Source organism: Lepidochelys kempii, chromosome 1, assembly GCF_965140265.1.
Source record: "Lepidochelys kempii isolate rLepKem1 chromosome 1, rLepKem1.hap2, whole genome shotgun sequence".
Taxonomy (NCBI): Eukaryota; Metazoa; Chordata; order Testudines; family Cheloniidae; genus Lepidochelys; species Lepidochelys kempii.
The window spans coordinates 231390931-231410708 of NC_133256.1; the positions used below are offsets into that span (position 1 = coordinate 231390931).

Here is a 19778-nt window from a genome sequence, read left to right on the forward strand (position 1 = left end):
GCCTTTTCTGGTAGGGGGTTTATTCTCAGTGATAGCCCAGCACATCTAGTGACAGTCTTGAGGGAGTTTCTGTGACCCAACCCGTCACAGGGCCATGATAAGAGAATACCACAACAAGGTTCAGGTTTATGAATAGCTCCTAATGATTGTCTAATTGCAAGGTCAGGCCTTACATATTAACTGGAATACTTCAGCCAGGCTTCCAAGTCCATAGTTCCCTTAAAATAGAGTCTTTAACATACTGAATGAAATTCATCCCAAGTGCAACCCTACTGAAGCCAATATAATTATACCAGGGATGAGTTTGGCCTTTTGACTTTCAAGAGTCCATAGAACAAACATGGATTTAGGAACCTAACATGAGGCTTTGAAAATACTGAGCTTCATTTTTACTTTATAACATCCCAGCTCTTCCATTTGACATTGTTTTGCCATTGCCATTAGGAAGAGCAGATCCCTGCCTCATCCTGAGAGTACACCACCCTGTAATGAAAAAAACGCATGTGCATAGGGAAGGGAGTGAGAGCTATTGTAACACGAGGGAAGCTTGCTACAGGCTAAGTATCTTGGATAGGTTTGTGCATGGTAACCACCGCAGCATTTAAAAGACAGCATTGTTCTAACTAGCTCATGTGAATTAAAGTGGAGGAGAGGAGGCTTTCCCTTTTTGGATGCTGCGACATTATGCTTTCAAGGGAAGATTTTTATCCTTGGCTTACAAAGATATTTTGGCAGGCAAAGCTTGTCTGTGGAATGCATCAGATCACACCAAATGTCATGTAGTTATTTTTTTCCTCGGGGAGGATACCCTGGGGGCCCTGTAACTCTCATGATAAATTAAAGCATGTGATCACTGGTTCGAATGTAACACATGCCATTCCTAAAAGCAGCAAATGCTTTTGCTCATTACAAGAAAGAAAAATGCAATCGATGACTCCCAAGGAAAATGCCAAACTCCCAAGAAATCAAATTGTTGCAAATGTGTGTGGGGGAAGTTTAATGGCATTTGGTACAGTGACACTTTTATTGCTTTGAGGCATACATGGATTGCAATGGGTTTTATTATTTAAAGATAGACACATGAAGAAAAAAAACCTTTGAAAAGGCTAATGTGATGCTACATTGAATAGAAAATATTTGGATTTCATTTGTTTAAAAATTAGCTATTAAAAATACAGCATGCGATTTAGTGACCCTTCACATGTCAGCCCGGACGAAAGAAGCAAAGATGCCATCTTCTCGAGACAGCAGGTTCTCTGGTGTGTCATTCTCCAAAATATTCCCTCGTTTCATCACAATGACCAGGTCAGCAGTCAAAATAGTGTGAACCCGATGCTGTGGTAAAACAAAAGCATACAGAAATTCTCATTACAATAATAACTTTCATGTAAGACCTGATCCAATGCCCATTAAAGTCAACGGTAGGAGTTCTATTGTCTTCTGTAGGTTTTGGATAAGGCCCTATTCAGCAATTTTAATCCCAAGAGATCTCAAAGGGCTTTATGAACCATGGCCCTAAGCCTGAAAATACATATGCAGATGCTTAACTTTCTGTATGTGAGATGCTCCTTTGACCTCAATAGGACTACTCAGATGTGTAAAGCTAAGCATGTTCATGAGTGTCTGCAAGATTGAGCCGCATGGTGTTGAACAGCTCCTGAGGGGTTTGGAATATACTCAATGCTCATTGACTCAGGAAATTCTCAGCACCCTCCATGATTGGGCTCTATGGAACTGGCCATTTGGAACTAAACTCATGGATGTGGTTCCAGGAATAAGCCCTGCTATATATAGGTACATGATCACTGATATACTCTTGCCTCTTTGGGATGCCTTGATCAAGGACACAGACAAATTGTATTCATAGAAAGTACCATTTGTTTTTTCTGTGATCATGCAGATTAGATGAGGCTTTGAGTTTGATGTTTGTATTAAAACCACACACACAGCATGGAATCCAATTTTTGTGCCAGAGAGGGTTGAGGGATGGGTTGATGCTGGTGTGATTTGGACTTGTCATTTCAGGCAAGGCTGAATCTTACACCAGTGGGTCTCAACCAGGGGTACGCAGAGATCTGCCAGGAGGTACATCAACTCATTTAGATATTTGCCTAGTTTTACAACAGGCTACATAAAAAGCACTAGCGAAGTCAATACAAATTAAAATTTCATACAGACAATGACTTATTTATATTGCTCTATATACTATCCATTGAAATCTAAGTATAATATTTACATTCCAATTGATTTATTATAATTATATAGTATAAAATGAGAAAGTCAGCAATGTTTCAGTAATAGTGTGCTGGGGCACTTTTGTATTTCTATGTCTGATTTTGTAAGCAAGTAGTTTTTAAGTGAGGTGTAACTTGGGGGTACACAAGACAAATCAGACTCCTGAAAGGGGTACAGTTGTCTTGAAAGGTTGAGAGCCACGGGCTTATACCACTAATGTGTGTCATCTGGCCGTTTCTAAGGGAACAGCTTGCTTACACTTGGGATGAATCATGTGTCCTGCGCCAAGTCCAAGCGGCAACAGTTGCATTAAGGGAACAAAGAGTTTATGCTTCATTACTTTAAATGACTGTTTTTGTTTTGTTTTTGTGAATTTAGCACTGGTGCATGAGTGACAATCCTGGAGAATGAATGAACTCTGCCATTTAACCATAGCACACTCAAAATGGTAGTGCAAGTTCTTCCCCATGCTGTCCTACCAGTATAGTTCAACCCCACTCTGGAAGGGCATACTTAGGGGTGAGATCGTAGTTCAGTTTCCAGACTAATTCAGTCCCTGGTCTCTCTTCTGAAACTACCAACTAAAGTGTCATTTATGATGTGGACTCATGTCCACCCAGATCTGGACAGACATATGCAACTCATTTCAGATATTATTTTCAAAAGCAATTATTTATTAAGTAGTTAATTATAATTTGTATTACTATGGTATTAGACTGATTACTCTATTAAAGATAATTAGTGCCTTCACTCAAGCAGGATTTTGGACTTAAAAAACACAAACACCATTTGAAAGTACCAGAATGCAGCAAATGGCCTTTTGTACCTGTCATCTCAGAGCAGCAGAATGATAGCAGAGCTAAGATAATTAAAGAGCTAACGGTAACTACCAGAGAGCCAGAAGTCTTGCGAGCAGTGTGGACTGAGAGAGTCTACTTGTTAGTCTTCACCAAAGTGGTGAACAGGCCATCCTCTTTGAGGAGCAAGTTTGAAGCAGTATCACACTCAGCTAGAACACCATCGGAAAGGACTAACACAATGTCTCCATCCAAGATCTGAGACACTCGGTGCTGAAAAGAAGAACAGGTAGGTGGGGAGAAAAAATAGGAGGAAGGATCAGCCACAAAGGAAGAAAGAACGTGAAGCCAACGGAAGGAAAATGCTTTGTGAAGAACAGGAAAGCCAAATAAGCAAATGCTATTTTTCTTCAAACAGCGATGTGGAAAACAGAAGGCCATAGACAAGTGATATTTTAGTGAGAGAAACAGTATAAATCAGACATGAATTGGAATGACAGTTTTATGAATGGAAATTTGTTTGTTACTGGTGTGTTATGCTTTTATGGATCTGAGGTTCTTAAAGCCCATTATACATGAGCTAGATTAAGTGATTTTCCTACGATATCACAATGAGTCACTGCTACAGCTGGAAACAGAACCCAGTAGAGATGACTCCAATCTCACAGGCTAACCACTCGATCACACCCCCGAAAAAGCAAGTGAAACAGCTGTTGAAGCAAAAATTTATTTCACACACAAAACATCTGACTGCCAACTAAACACATCTCAGGGTTGAATTACTTTAATATATATATATATTTTGGAGTCATAGAGTTTATGGCCAAAAGGAAGCACCAGATCACGCAGGGCATGTCTACACAACCACTTAATGTATGACAAACTGAGGTGTAAATCTATAGCATTGCAGCGTATCACACGCTAACTGTCCATGTGGGCTCTGCTGCTGCACACTATATGTTCCCTAGTGAGCACTAATGTACTGGGGTTTATGACAGTATGTCAAAGCGAACTAGGGAATGTTTAGTGCTCATCAACAGGTTCCACATGGACAGTTAGTGCATGGCTGTGATGAAGCAGAGAAACCACCCAACAGCATGGAAAGGGTTAAAGAGAGCCTTTGGGCCAATGCCAGACCTGGAGTGGGGAGAAAAGGAGGGAGCCTGACTCAGTTTGGGGCTGACTAGTGAAGAGGCAGGAGCTGGCTGCCTCCCTGCCTTAAGGAAAGGATCACTAGCTTGCCAGCCAAGGCAGCCACCAGGAACCAAGCACCGTCTTCCTGGCCAAAGGAGAGGGAGAAAGAGGCCTAGGAGCACCTGGCCTGAGAGGAACTGGGTGACCAAAGTGCGGAGACCTTGTGGGGGTTCCGACCCCGCCAAACTTATGGCTGCCCCTCCCAGAGGAACCTGGGACCGCAGCAGGACTCTGCCCAGGGTCCATGAAGGGGAACTACTAGAGATAAGCCACTACTGCAACTTAGACTATGGGGCCCTGCACCACATGCAAGGGGCAACAGTAGGAAGTAGCCCAGGGCAGTGGATGCAGACTCCCCACCGGGAGAGCCCCGACTTAGGGGTTGATTTACACAGGGCCCTTGGCTGGGAACCAGAGAAGCGGAAGGGCCCAGGTCTCCCTACCCTGTCCTACCTTAAAGACTGAGGCACCTTGATCACAGAAGGAGAGTGCTGGAAATCCAGTACTCCAACCACTAGGCTGTCTGGCCTTCCAAACCCCCGTTACAATGGCACACTGGCGCGCTGTAGATTTATACCCTAGATTGCTGCACGGAAAGTGTGTGTGTACAGACATGCCCATAGTCTGACTTTCTTTTCATCCCAGGGCACTAAACACTACCCTGCCACCTCCACACAAAGCCCAACAACCAGAATTAGACCAAAGTATTACAGCCCAGAAGAGTCACAGGAGGGATCAAGGTACAACAGTGCCTGAGGCACTGCAATGGCAGTGGTCTTACATATGTACAGAATCCCTGGCCTATCCATTGGCACCTAGAGCTGATTGAAAAACAAGGGGAGAAGTTACAAACAATTAGCTGAAAACATTTTCTTGGTTGTTGTTGAGATTTGAATATTTTCCACCTCTTCAATTTTTAAAACCACGATAATAAAACAAAGGTGTATGGGAAGAGAATAATCCAATTTGAGACACTACACTGAAAAGCTTTTAAAGTCACAGTTCATGTTACAGTTGTAGAAACTAGCGATGGGTCTAAGCAGCAAATTTCAAATTCGGATTTTGAACTAGCTCCAAACTTTGGTGGTGGTAGAATCCAGTGTTTTAATTTGAGCTGAGTAGCGAGATTAAGCTGAATGGGAAAATTTGTAATGGGATCCAGATTCCGATGCCAAACTCCACTGTAAAGTTCTGGTTGTTCAGATCTGAGGGTTTTCACTTGGCACACCTTACAGATAGAAACTATTTGCAAAACTATGGAACTAGATGCAGGTTTGAGCCTGTGTCTTAGTTTTATTTTCATAGCAATAATTAATTGGTGAAAAGCAAATATGAGGAAAGGAGGGAGGGGCATCTGCTGGAGTCGATACTTACTGCTATCGTTACAACTGTGCGGTCCACAAAGGCAGTCATCACAACCTTCTGCAAAATGTTTTCCTGTCCAGAAAAAGTTTAAACAGTTATTCAGTTCTATTACTCGCTATGTGCCCTTCACCATCAAAGACTCAGGACCATACAGTATATTGCATTCTGTCTGTGTGGTAGACGCTCACTGATGTGATGCAACACAGCTTGGTAGCAGGATTCTTCTTTAACCCTTCTCCCCTCACCACAGAAATCAAAATTAAAACCAAAATAACTGAAAAATAACTGAAAGATTAAAAAAACAAGTTATCAGTCTCCCCCGCCTAGGTGTCATGAATGACAGCTAGGGAAGACAGCACCAACTTCTTGGCCTCAACTTCCAATGTGTTTTTGCCTCTTAAAAGGCAAAGCAACTAGTAGCAATGTAACTGATATACTCACTGTGGCCATGTCAATAGAAGCTGTGGCTTCATCCATGATGAGAATGCTGCTCTTGCGAACAAAGGCTCTGGCCAGACAGAAGAGCTGTCTCTGCCCCACACTGAAATTCTCTCCCCCTTCTGTTACTACCGCATCTGTAACATAGTTAGTTTTAAGGATTATGCCATCTAAATGCTGTTGTCTCAGGATTTTATGCAATTGCCCATACAAATGAAAGAGCAAATCAATATCACAAATGACTTTCAATTTACACCATAAAATCTCCAGGTAAGAGCTGTTCAAACATCAGTAATACCCCTGATAAGTACACAGAATATCATCTCTGATGAGTGTTGGAATGCAATGATATGGAGGAAACTGAACGCAGCTGTTGGGACCATCATCATGAGGACAATAGACCATCTCACATGATCATGGAGTAAGGAGTTAACGTGTTTGGGAAGACCTAGTGTTATGTTTTCATAATATGGACTGTGTATAATTGGTTTTCCTTCATGAACCAGACCTGGAATGCAAAGGGAAATGCTCCATCAGTGACATAATTAGGAGATGCAGCTGTTGGAGCTTCATTTGGCAATCAGAGAGTTGCTGCTGCAAGACTAAAAGCTTTTAACCCTTTGACAATTAGTCCCCCCACCCTACCTGTTGATGTGCCACATCAATATTTCCCTGAATTAAGTAGAAAGCTAAAACATCAGTCAGCAGCATAGCATGTACATTATCTCTGGTATACTGTTGGAATATTCATCAGGGCCCAGATCCTGAAAGGTAGGTAGGTATCTAATGTTAAGCATCTAAACACATCTTACAATCTGGGCCCAAATGCCTGCCTCCATTACAGGGAGGCTCGAAGTATAGAATGCATTGTACAGTACGCTCCCCTTGTCCTACAGAGAGACATTGAAAAGTCAAACTGTTTCTTTGTAGCTATATATGGATATGGCTCTTTTTTAAGGGCTGGAATAGATTCATGGGTACTTGGCCTTGTTCAAACATACCAAGACCTCCTGGCAATGATTTGACCATGTTCTTCAGCTGAGCAATCTCCAGAGCTTCCCAAAGCCTATCGTCAGTGCATTTGCACTCTGGATCCAAATTAAAGCTGCAGGGGAAAAAGTGACAAAGATCCAGAAATTATTGTTATATGCTAGCATCCTGGCCTATTCCCAGGACACATTGTGGCATTATGTTACTTGAGCTCTCTGAAAAGGTTGTGGAACTAGTAATAGGAATTTAAGGTCCCCGTCCTTGCATATCACCGCATCCCATAGCTACTTCTGTGGTACCCTCTCCCAAGCAACCCTAAAGGTCATACAGTGAGAATGGATACCTACCGAATGGAACCACTGAACAGTATGGGGTCTTGGAGAATAATTGAGAGTCTGGAACGGAGGGTGTGCAAGGGCAGTTTACAAATGTCTATTCCATCAATCACAATCTTCCCTGTTTGAAATGACACACAGAGTGAGGACATCGCAAGCATCATACTATTTGTAAGAAGCATATGGAAAGATTAAACATAACTGTCTGAGACTGACTGCATTCCTTCAGCTGTTTATGGCTCTATAAACATGTGGAAGGTGCTCATATATAACACAACCCAGAGGAAAACAGGAGTATTGATGCCCAAACACTGTTCTCTCTCTCTCTCTCGCTCTCTCTTTCTTTCTTCTTCTTTTCTTTTTTTTTCTTCTTCCCTTAAAGGACACACTTTGCTTCCATGCTGCATGACTGATGATGCCATTAAAAGGATAATTTACTGTGAGCACCCTCGGATCTGCAGCCAAATAGAGGAAGAGAGAACAAAAGCAGCTAATGTAGTTGTCATATTTTGGCCTCTTCTGGGCCCACTGACTTCAGTCTGAGTAGGATTGGGTCCTTTGTTTCAAATTTATGCCAGTTTATTTTGCGCAGTGCATTCAAGTAGCCATAACATGAAATATCAAAGCACACCGAGAACTTTAGAAAGATTTATCTAAATTGAGTGACTTTTTCACAAGAGGTGGCTGAGTAAATGAAGAACATGTCCAGTTTTCAGGCATTTTAATCCCATTAGTGTCAGTTTCCATAGATCAGTGTCCTCTAAGGATAGGGTAAGAGATTAATTACAATGCATATTGTTCAGCTACCATAAGAGTAATGGGAACAATTGCATTAATCACCCTGCAGCCCCGGTAAGTCCTTCCAATAAAGGAAGCTGCATGTAACAGCTGGAATACTCACTAACGTAAAGGAGATTTCATCACCACATCGAGTCAGTGAGTGTGTGGGTTTCACCTGGAAAATTGCCATGTGGTGTGTGAGGTGTGGCAACATTTGGCATTTAGAGAAAAAAAAATTACAGGCCAGATTGTGACCAGCTGCTCTGCCAGTAGGAAAGGATGAGAAGAGCACAAGAAGTCTCTCCCCTTAAGACTATGCACAGGAGCCAGGTACAAGTGCAACTGCTGAGCTTCCCAGAGCACAGGAACTGTGGTGGGCAGGTGTATAGAAGGGACTAAGATGAGGGATGTAGCCATCAGGCTCAGTCCACATTTGCACTGGGAAGCCCCAGCAGGGACACTGCCTCTGTGTGGCACAATTTCTCCTGGAGCTCCTGTGTAGCTCCGTGCTGCTCCCAACATGAGGATGTGCCTAAACTGAACTTGCTAGCCCTATTGCGAATAATGATTAAACCCAGATCTCACCCAGGCCATGACAAAGGAATGGCAATTCCAAGCAGCCCATCTGTCATTGTCAGTTTTCATCATCTTGTAGTTTGTAAACCATACAAGGCTGTATCCTGCAAGGTGCTGAGTGCTCTGGCCCTGACCCAGAGAAGCAGATAAGCACATGCTTAACTTGACTGCAGTGGGATCACCCACATGCCTGAAGTTCAATGGGGCCAGGATTTCTTCCATACTGTTTAAAATATGATTATCTTACATTTTCACTCAGGCAAAATTAGATCACTGGCCTTCAGCTGTGGGCAGCATAAACTTAACTACTTCTGCCTCCCCACATGCAAAGCGGGGAGTCTGGGAAGGAGGAGACAGGACCTTGGGGTGGGGGCGAAAGAGGATTTGGCTTTACTGGTGAGTGGGGGAACATAATCTTGAGGGGAAACCAGGATGATCTGGGGAGGTCTGGGAAGAGAACAGAGGAAATGGGGATGCCTGAGGCCATGTCTACACTACCAGGATCAACGCTGCTGCGATTGATGCAGCAGGGGTTGATTTAGTATGTCTAGTGAAGCCGCACTAAATCGACTGCAGAGCACTCTCTGGTACTCCACCGGAACACGAAGGGTAAGGTAACTCGATGGGAGAGTGTCTTCTGTTGACCCAGCGCGGTGTAGACACCGCAGTAAGTCGACCTAAGCTACGTGAATAACATAGCTGGAGTAGTGTAACTTGAGTTGACTTACCCCTGTAGTGTAGACAAGCCTGAGTGGGACAGGCAGGGAAGAGCAGAGAGGAAATATGGGAAATAGGGAGAGGAAGAAGGGGACATTAGGGCAGGATGCCAAGGAAAAGAGAGAGGGTGGGTGAAAAAAAAGTAAAAGAAGTGAGCTCCCAAAGAGGAACAGAAATCTGGGGATCCTTGGTGGGGAGGAATCACCATGGAATACAGGTGAGTGCAAAGAACTAACAGAATGAGGAAGCAAGATGGACACAGAGGATGAAATCCTGGCTCCACTGAAGTCAATGGGAGCTTTGCCAATGAGTTTAATGAGGCCTGGATTTCAGACAGAGAGCAGAAGAGATGGGAGCAAAGGGACCAGAGACAGTCTAACATGGGAGAGAGGAAGAGAGATGGACAATAGAGAGTTAAAGGGAGACTATGAAAGAATCGAGCAAATATGAGAAGAAAGTCAATGCTTTCCAAAGAAAGAAAAGTCAGAGATACAGGAAGAATGGAGAAATAAGAGAGACAGACAGATAGAAAGGAGATATATGAGAGATGGAGAGGAAAAGATGGACATAAACCAGTGAATTAAACTAAGAGCATCTGATGTATTTATCCTCCCGTATCTGATTGGATTTCACATGCAGACATTCCAGATATATAATCAATTCTGGGTGGAAATGATGGAATGCCTTCGGAATAAGAGCACTGCAGGGGCCTCCAAAATCATTGGAATCCTTAGACAGCTTCTATTGTAACAGTGGGGAACCACAATAAAAGAAAAATATCAAGGAACTGCATTTATTGAGCACCTGTTTCTATTTTACTCACATGGAACCACGTTCAGTTATGGCAGATGTCTATTTTGTGGGGAAAAATCTATAGGCACCAGAGAGTTACATATTTTCTCTTCCCATCTAGACACAGTACATTATTCTTTCAGATCATAAAATAGGGACTTAGTACCAGATCCTATGATGAGCTGAGCACTTTCTGCAGAACTGAATGCTGCTGCCAAGAGGTGCTCTGGACTTTCAAGGATTGGGTGTAATACACCTGATCCAAAACAAGTGTTTTGAGAGGACAGAAAGCCTAGACATAAGCCTTAAATCTGCTTGCTTGCTTCTGAAGAACTGGAGTAGGGAATGGGGTAGCAGTTTCACAGATATAATACACGCTAATGGGGATCCTAAGCAACTAACCATCAAATATGTCTACCATTCTGAAGAAAGCCAAAGACAATGATGATTTTCCGCTGCCAGTGCGACCACAGATCCCAACCTGCAAAGCAAAGGAAATTGTTTTGTTCTGAAGTCGATCTTGGGGAGAAGGGAATTGTGAGCAAAACTCACAGACCCAGTAAGGAAATTTGAAATTTAATCCATATTGATAAAAACCCCAAACCAACTTAAAAGCTAAGGGATAAACATATGGCTGCACAGGAGTTGGGAGAGGGTTCCACAATGTGCACTCCCACAAGGAGCATTTGTATGAGGGCTGCTACTGACGCTGGGGAGCACAATGATGGGATAGTTATGATTGCCTACATTGCTAACAGATCCAGTGGTGATGGGGACATGTATGTAACCATGGTCTCACCCTCTGCTCACCAGTGCATTTCTTAAGGGGACATCAGGAGTTAATGTATGGTTTAAGGACCATGGGTTTAAGGTGCTAGATATGAGCAACGTACTGAGAGCTCAGGGTGTAAATCGGATCAGATGCTTGGCCATGGTGATTCTTGTTCCCACACATACAGGTTAGCCTGCCCACCAAGGCCTTGATTTAGCATTATGCATGCGAGTAGTCCCATTGACTACTCATGTGCTTAAATTTAGAAACATGCTTCAGTTCCTTGCTGCATCAGGGCCCGAGGGACTCCTCTTCTCCCCATCAAAGGCAATTGAAAAAGGCAGTATCAAATATTTTATAGCCAATATAAAAGTGAAATATCTAATATCACAATAATTGCTGCTGACAATGCTTCTAGCATTTATAATAATGATTATTATAATATAATTAATAGTTTTTAATATATTATATGGCATTATAATACCATATAATGGTATTTCTATAACACCTTCCACTTCAGGATTTCCAAGTGCTTTACAAATGATCATGAATATTAACATTTGCAAGGTAGGTAAGTCTAAGGGCTTGTCTACATTACCTGCTGGATCGATGGGCAGCGATTGATCCAGCAGGGGTCAATTTATCGTGTCTAGTCTAGACGTGATAAATTGACCACCAAGTGCTCTCCCATCGACTCTGGTACTCCACCAGGGCGAGAGGCGCAGGCGAGAGAGTGTCAGCCGTCAACTTACTGTAGTGAAGACACTGCGGTAAGTAGATCTAAGTACGTCAACTTCAGCTACGCTATTCACGTAGCTGAAGTTGCATAACTTAGATCAATCCCCCCCCCCCCCGAGTGTAGACCAGGTCTAACTCATCCTCATTTTACAGATAGAATGTAGTACAGAGCTGTTAAATGACTTGCCCAGAGCCACACAAGAAATCTGTGATGAAGGTGGAAAGACATAGGTTCTCAACTTAGCCCTTTGCTTTCGCCACAAGGCCATCCTTTGGGTGCAGCTAAAAATGTTAGCTCTGTTTGCACAGCTATACATTCAAGTATTTTAGATGCTGTTCTTACTAATGAGCCATCATTAGTGGGGAGTCCTCGTTTCCACAAATGACAGAAGCTGCTATAAAGGTATCAGCCTGAAATGAGGATGGCACATTACCTTCTGTCCTGGTTTGATGTAAGCCTTGACATGCTTCAGAACAGGCTTCAGGTTATTCTCATACCGGACACACAAATCTTCAATCTTGATTTCCCCCTCTTGTGGCCAGTCTTTCGGGACTTGAGAAGGGTCTGAAATATTTGTAGTAGACAAAGGCAAATGCTATCTTTGAGTCACGCTCATTGCGCTTTCCCCTTTACCATGCATCCATTTGTAAGCACATTTGGAATCCTCTCTTTGTTCTGTTCCAAAGGAGCTAGGGAGGATGGCACCTGCTGAGACTGTGCCCTCCGCTAGTGCTGAAAACTGCAGCACAGAAACATTAGCACTGAGCTTCCTGATCTTGACACACAGGATGAGTGGGTTTGCTTGTGCGGTACTCTCGATGTCATTGAGCGTACACGCAGGTAAACAGTGGTGGATCAGCCACTGGGCCAACGGGGCCTGTGCTCAGAGGCCCAGGACAATTGAGGCGCCCTTGCTCCCCGACCCGCTCCAACCACCCAGCACTCCTGCCGGGGAGTCGGATAGGGATGTGGGGGCTTGTTCTGCTCCATCTGCCTCACGCTCCTGCTGGGGAGCAGGGGAAGGCCCCATTTCCCCATCAGGAGCACCGGGGCAGGATGGAGGGGGGTGATGCAGGCGGACACGTTGGGGAGAAGCCCCCACTTACTCTGGGCCAGGGACCCACAAACCCCTAATCTGCCTCTGTATGTAAATGAGAACAGAATTTGGCCCAAGGTCTCTGTGTTTTTTGCATGATCGTGAATGGAAGAAATGAAATGTGCTTGCTTTTATGGTACCTGCAGAAAATAAAAAGGATTATAGTACAATACCCATAGTGCCTTCGTAGTTCTCAGACTCCATGGTCAGGAAACTGTTCACTTTTTTCACTGCACCCATCTGCACCTCCAAGTCAGCTAAATTTCTTACAACCCAGTTCAAATAGTTGGTTATCTGCATCACATAATGAGAAGGGGAAAAGACCTCAAACACAATTTGTCTGGTAATTGTTACGCTGTTGGATACGGTTTTGATATGTTTGTAGAAGCTTTGGGCCCGATTTACCACAGTGGGCCTGATTTCAATGGAGTTTCTCCAGGCTAAAACTAGTACAGCGGCATGCTAAATCAGGCCCTTTGTCTCCCTTTTTCCCATCCCACCCTCTGCATTAATGAATCATGTCCCAGTAATGTAGTATTCTGCACTGTTATTCCCATTTTGAGACACAGAAGCACAGAAGCATTTTACCTCCAGCAAACTGGCCATTGATTTGAGGCACCTCGAGTTGTGGGTCCCCAACTTATAGTACCTAAGGCGCCTTAAATTGGACAGCTAAAATTTGAGGAAAACAAAATCAGTGGCTACATCTGAAAATGTTGTTTTTAATAATTTGTCAAAAGCCACACATCAGTGGCAGAGCTAAGAATAATTCAGGATTTCCAGTGCTGGGCTTTAATCACTCAGCCAGAGGTTCTCAACTGGAACTGGTGGAAAAATTACATTTTTTCCATCCATTTTTTTTGATGATTTTTTTTTCATTTTTGTCAAATTTTTTCATCAGAATGTTTCAGGTTTTCATAAAAATAAACCAATTTTCATTTTTTTTTTTTGGAAACTGAAAACTGAATTTTTTTTTGGAAGGGGACTGCAGTAAAAATCCCACATTTTCAATGAAAATTGAAACTTTTTCATGAAAATTTCCTTACTGTTGAAAAGCCATTTTTTGTCAAAAAAATAAGTTTAATTATTTTTTTTAAACCAGCTCTGTTCTCAACTTTTTTCATACCATAATGCCCGCCTGTAAGAGAAAAATGTTTCAAGCCCCTGCTGCCATAACTTATGGGACCCCTCCACCATCCAGCCATAAAGAAGGGGAATATGGTTGTGAGCTGAGCCCCTGAGAGCAGTTCATGACCCCAACCCATTCATTAGACCATTTTTCCTCTCTTTATCTAAAGCAACATATGGACTGCAGCTCCCTGAGCTGTTTAAGTTGTGGAAGAAAAATATAGAAAGCTGAGGACCATAGAAAATAAAAAGCTTTTAAGTTGAAACTGCAGTGATCCCATTATTTTCAAAAAAAACCCAGGAGTACTTGTGGCACCTTAGAGACTAACAAATTTATTAGAGCATAAGCTTTCGTGGGCTACAGCCCACTTCATTGGATGCATAGAATGGAACATATAGTAAGAAGATATAAAATATATATATTTATATATGTATATATATACAGAGAAGGTGGAAGTTGCCATACAAACTGTAAGAGGCTAATTAATTAAGATGAGCTATTATCAGCAGGAGAAAAAAACTTTTATAGTGATAATCAAGATGGCCCATTTAGACAGTTGACAAGAGGGTGTGAGGATACTTAACCTCAGCCTAGACCAATCATAGAATCATAGAATCATAGAATATCAGGGTTGGAAGGGACCCCTGAAGGTCATCTAGTCCAACCCCCTGCTCGAAGCAGGACCAATTCCCAGTTAAATCATCCCAGCCAGGGCTTTGTCAAGCCTGACCTTAAAAACCTCTAAGGAAGGAGATTCTACCACCTCCCTAGGTAACGCATTCCAGTGTTTCACCACCCTCTTAGTGAAAAAGTTTTTCCTAATATCCAATCTAAACCTCCCCCACTGCAACTTGAGGCCATTACTCCTCGTTCTGTCATCTGCTACCATTGAGAACAGTCTAGAGCCATCCTCTTTGGAACCCCCTTTCAGGTAGTTGAAAGCAGCTATCAAATCCCCCCTCATTCTTCTCTTCTGCAGGCTAAACAATCCCAGCTCCCTCAGCCTCTCCTCATAAGTCATGTGTTCCAGACCCCTAATCATTTTTGTTGCCCTTCGCTGGACTCTCTCCAATTTATCCACATCCTTCTTGTAGTGTGGGGCCCAAAACTGGACACAGTACTCCAGATGAGGCCTCACCAATGTCGAATAGAGGGGAACGATCACGTCCCTCGATCTGCTTGCTATGCCCCTACTTATACATCCCAAAATGCCATTGGCCTTCTTGGCAACAAGGGCACACTGCTGACTCATATCCAGCTTCTCGTCCACTGTCACCCCTAGGTCCTTTTCCGCAGAACTGCTGCCTAGCCATTCAGTCCCTAGTCTGTAGCGGTGCATTGGATTCTTCCATCCTAAGTGCAGGACCCTGCACTTATCCTTATTGAACCTCATCAGATTTCTTTTGGCCCAATCCTCCAATTTGTCTAGGTCCTTCTGTATCCTATCCCTCCCCTCCAGCGTATCTACCACTCCTCCCAGTTTAGTATCATCCGCAAATTTGCTGAGAGTGCAATCCACACCATTCTCCAGATCATTTATGAAGATATTGAACAAAACCGGCCCCAGGACCGACCCTTGGGGCACTCCACCTGATACCGGCTGCCAACTAGACATGGAGCCATTGATCACTACCCGTTGAGCCCGACAATCTAGCCAGCTTTCTACCCACCTTATAGTGCATTCATCCAGCCCATACTTCCTTAACTTGCTGACAAGAATACTGTGGGAGACCATGTCAAAAGCTTTGCTAAAGTCAAGAAACAATACATCCACTGCTTTCCCTTCATCCACAGAACCAGTAATCTCATCATAAAAGGCGATTAGATTAGTCAGGCATGACCTTCCCTTGGTGAATCCATGCTGGCTGTTCCTGATCACTTTCCTCTCATGCAAGTGCATCAGGATTGATTCTTTGAGGACCTGCTCCATGATTTTTCCAGGGACTGAGGTGAGGCTGACTGGCCTGTAGTTCCCAGGATCCTCCTTCTTCCCTTTTTTAAAGATTGGCACTACATTAGCCTTTTTCCAGTCATCCGGGACTTCCCCCGTTCGCCACGAGTTTTCAAAGATAATGGCCAATGGCTCTGCAATCACAGCCGCCAATTCCTTCAGCACTCTCGGATGCAACTCGTCCGGCCCCATGGACTTGTGCACGTCCAGCTTTTCTAAATAGTGCCTAACCACCTCTATCTCCACAGAGGGCTGGCCATCTCTTCCCCATTTTGTCATGCCCAGCGCAGCAGTCTGGGAGCTGACCTTGTTAGTGAAGACAGAGGCAAAAAAAGCATTGAGTACATTAGCTTTTTCCACATCCTCTGTCACTAGGTTGCCTCCCTCATTCAGTAAGGGGCCCACACTTTCCTTGGCTTTCTTCTTGTTGCCAACATACCTGAAGAAACCCTTCTTGTTACTCTTGACATCTCTCGCTAGCTGCAGCTCCAGGTGCGATTTGGCCCTCCTGATATCATTCCTACATGCCCGAGCAATATTTTTATACTCTTCCCTGGTCATATGTCCAACCTTACACTTCTTGTAAGCTTCTTTTTTATGTTTAAGATCCGCTAGGATTTCACCATTAAGCCAAGCTGGTCGCCTGCCATATTTACTATTCTTTCGACTCATTGGGATGGTTTGTCCCTGTAACCTCAACAGGGATTCCTTGATTCCAATCCACACAAGCAGTCCATTTCCTGGACACTACTGTGCTAATAAGTGATGGTCACATAAACACCACCCTATACCAGAAACCTACTGACCGCTATACTTACCTACATGCCTCCAGCTTCCATCCAGGACACACCACACGATCCATTGTCTACAACCAAGCTCTAAGATACAACCACATTTGCTCCAACCCCTCAGACAGAGACAAACACCTACAAGTTCTCTATCAAGCATTCTTACAACTACAACACCCACCTGCTGAAGTGAAAAAACAGATTGACAGAGCCAGAAGGGTACCCAGAAGTCACCTACTACAGGACAGGCCCAACAAAGAAAATAACAGAACGCCACTAGCCATCATCTTCAGCCCCCAACTAAAGCCTCTCCAGCATATCATCAAAGATTTACAACCTATCCTGAAAAATGATCCCTCACTCTCAAAGATCTTGGGAGACAGACCAGCCCTCGCTTACAGACAGCCCCCAACCTGAAGCAAATACTCTCCAGCAACCACACACCACACAACAAAAACACTAACCCAGGAACCTATCCTTGCAACAAAGCCTGATGCCAACTCTGTCCACATATTTATTCAAGTGACACCATCATAGGACTTAATCACATTAGCCATGCCATCAGGGGCTCATTCACTGCACATCTATCAATGTGATATATGCCATCATGTGCCAGCAATGCCCCTCTGCCATGTACATTGGCCAGACTGGACAGTCTCTACACAAAAGAATAAATCAACACAAATCTGACATCAGGAATCATAACATTCAGTTTGACCAATGTACATGGCAGAGGGGCATTGCTGGCACATGATGGCATATACATTGGTCAAACTGGACAGTCTCTACGTAAAAGAATAAATGGACACAAATAAGATGTCAAGAATTATAACATTCATAAACCAGTCGGAGAACACTTCAATCTCTCTGGTCACTCGATTACAGACCTAAAAGTCGCAATATTACAATAAAAAGACTTCAAAAACAGATTCCAACGAGAGACTGCTGAATTGGATTTAATTTGCAAATTGGATACAATTAACTTAGGCTTGAATAGAGACTGGGAGTGGATGGGTCATTACACAAAGTAAAACTATTTCCCCATGTTTATTCCCCCCCGCCCCACGCCCACTGTTCCTCAGACGTTCTTGTCAACTGCTGGAAATGGCCCACCTTGATTATCACTACAAAAGGTTTTCTCCTCCCCCCACCCCGCTTTCCTGCTGGTATTAGCTCATCTTAAGTGATCACTCTCCTTACAGTGTGTATGGTAACACCCACTGTTTCATGTTCTCTGTGTACATAAATCTCCCCACTGTATTTTCCACTGCATGCATCCGATGAAGTGAGCTGTAGCTCATGAAAGCTTATGCTCAAATAAATTGGTTAGTCTCTAAGGTGCCACAAGTCCTCCTTTTCTTTTTGTGCGTATTAGTGTTAGAGTTAACAATACACATTACACACAATACAATATTATGAATTTGCAAAAGCTGTGAGAGAAAGAAGTGGCATAACAACAAGTAGTGAGACAAAGTCCACAAACAAGTCCTTGCCTCTGCACTGAAGAGCATTTTACAGTTCTTCCCAACCATAATAGCAACAATATGACAAACCCATTTGACCCTGTCGCACCCAGAGGTGCTTATCAACATATCTACTGGACCGCATGTAACAGTAGATGTACAAGAGTCTCTATTGAAAATAGCAGATGTTGGTGAAGAACAAATGGAAAGATTTATGAGAAGTGCACTTGATTCGAATGGCACATGTAGCTTCTTCAGTCCAGTCAAGAAATCTGGCATCAAAACATTTGATGACATGGTCAAGAAGACCAAATTCAAGTCTGGCACTGGTAGGGCAATCACAGCAGCTATCAGTCCAGAAATTTTCTGCAGAGCCCTGTCCTTAGCAAGATGCATATTCTTGGTCTCCCAATGGGACCTGTGCCTATATCCCTCTTCCATGCTGATGGAACAAGAAGAACAGACAAAGCTGAGTTAGGGCTGTCACACTGTCTGGAGTGCATGACCGTGAGTGCCAACCTCAGGGCAGACTGTCAAGAAGCAGGGCAGAGACCCCAAACTGATTATATTTTCTATAATTAGATTTCATCAATTCAGTAACAAGTGTGAACTCCTAAAGCTTACCATGGAGTTACAGAGTCCCCTTGGACATTCTAGTCTATCTTGCCACCCAGGCAAGCTGGATTGAATGATAGATGGTTGCTATAAACCAAAGATCACAAAACATTCAGGTTGCTCTCAGTCCCAAGAGACCAATCACTTACCCCAGATCAGTTTGTACCTCAGAGCACACACCAAAGACAATGCTTATAGCCAATTCTATAGTAAACTATCTAAAGATTTATTAACTGAGAAAAGAAGTGAGATAATTATTACAAGGTTAAAGCAAGCAAACTTATATAGACCAATGAGTTACGGGCTATGGTTTCAAAAGGTGACAGAGTTGTAGTAAACTGTCAGCTCTGAATGTTTTTAGGGGTAACCCAGGTTGACTCTGGGGATCTCTGCCTCTGTTTCATAGGTGCAGCCCTGTGAGAGTCCTTACAGCAAAAGATTAAAACATTTCTTGTTGGCTATTTTTATTTCCTTCTTCCAGAATTCAAACTGATGGGATAAGCCCTTTTGCACATAGCCTCTTCCTTGGTGGAAGGGGGCAATTTACAAAGTCTTTGTATTGTGATGTCCCACAATGACCCATTTAGTTCTGATTAAGCCTTCTTGATGGGCAGGAGATGATCCCTCCTGACTGGGTTCATAGTTTCAGAGCAAACATTTTTACAGTTACAAAGCAAAAACGTATAATATCTTTATCATAGGCTACAAGATGATATTTAAGTGAGATTAAAGCATGCAGCAATTTACAAACATTTCACATAGTCTAAACACTGAAGATCTTGTTATAAGTTCAATACCCATCTTAACCATACTAACACACAGGTGAAACAGACTGGTTTCCAGCAATGAATTCGTCAGTACTCAGCTGAGGCCTAAAGCCTTGGCAAAAGCTGGCACCTGGTCTGCCAGAGTCACAAGGGCATCAGCTGGAAGCTCAGGCTGAAAGAATCTATGAGCTAGGAGCATGCTACAAGGAAACCACAGTGCATATCACAGATACCATCGC

At 43.2% G+C, this 19778-nt stretch overlaps 1 protein-coding gene across 8 annotated transcripts in view; it reads right to left on the reverse strand.

The window, feature by feature from the left end:
* Positions 1 to 977: 977 nt before the first annotated feature.
* ABCC9 (ATP binding cassette subfamily C member 9) overlaps positions 978 to 19778 on the reverse strand; it is a 136167-nt gene continuing 117366 nt past the window's right edge. For 6 of the 8 annotated variants that reach the window (XM_073318030.1, XM_073318019.1, XM_073318047.1 and 3 more), the window contains 8 exons: positions 13000 to 13120; positions 12164 to 12294; positions 10622 to 10700; positions 7367 to 7475; positions 7031 to 7134; positions 6033 to 6166; positions 5601 to 5663; positions 978 to 1335 (listed from right to left, as the gene is read on the reverse strand). In XM_073318030.1, coding sequence (XP_073174131.1) covers positions 1198 to 1335; positions 5601 to 5663; positions 6033 to 6166; positions 7031 to 7134; positions 7367 to 7475; positions 10622 to 10700; positions 12164 to 12294; positions 13000 to 13120 — 879 coding nt within the window. In that variant the 3' untranslated portion in view covers positions 978 to 1197. Of the gene's footprint in view, positions 1336 to 3125; positions 3306 to 5600; positions 5664 to 6032; positions 6167 to 7030; positions 7135 to 7366; positions 7476 to 10621; positions 10701 to 12163; positions 12295 to 12999; positions 13121 to 19778 lie in introns of all 8 variants that reach the window. The other 2 variants (XM_073318057.1, XM_073318039.1) reach the window with 1 other exon arrangement.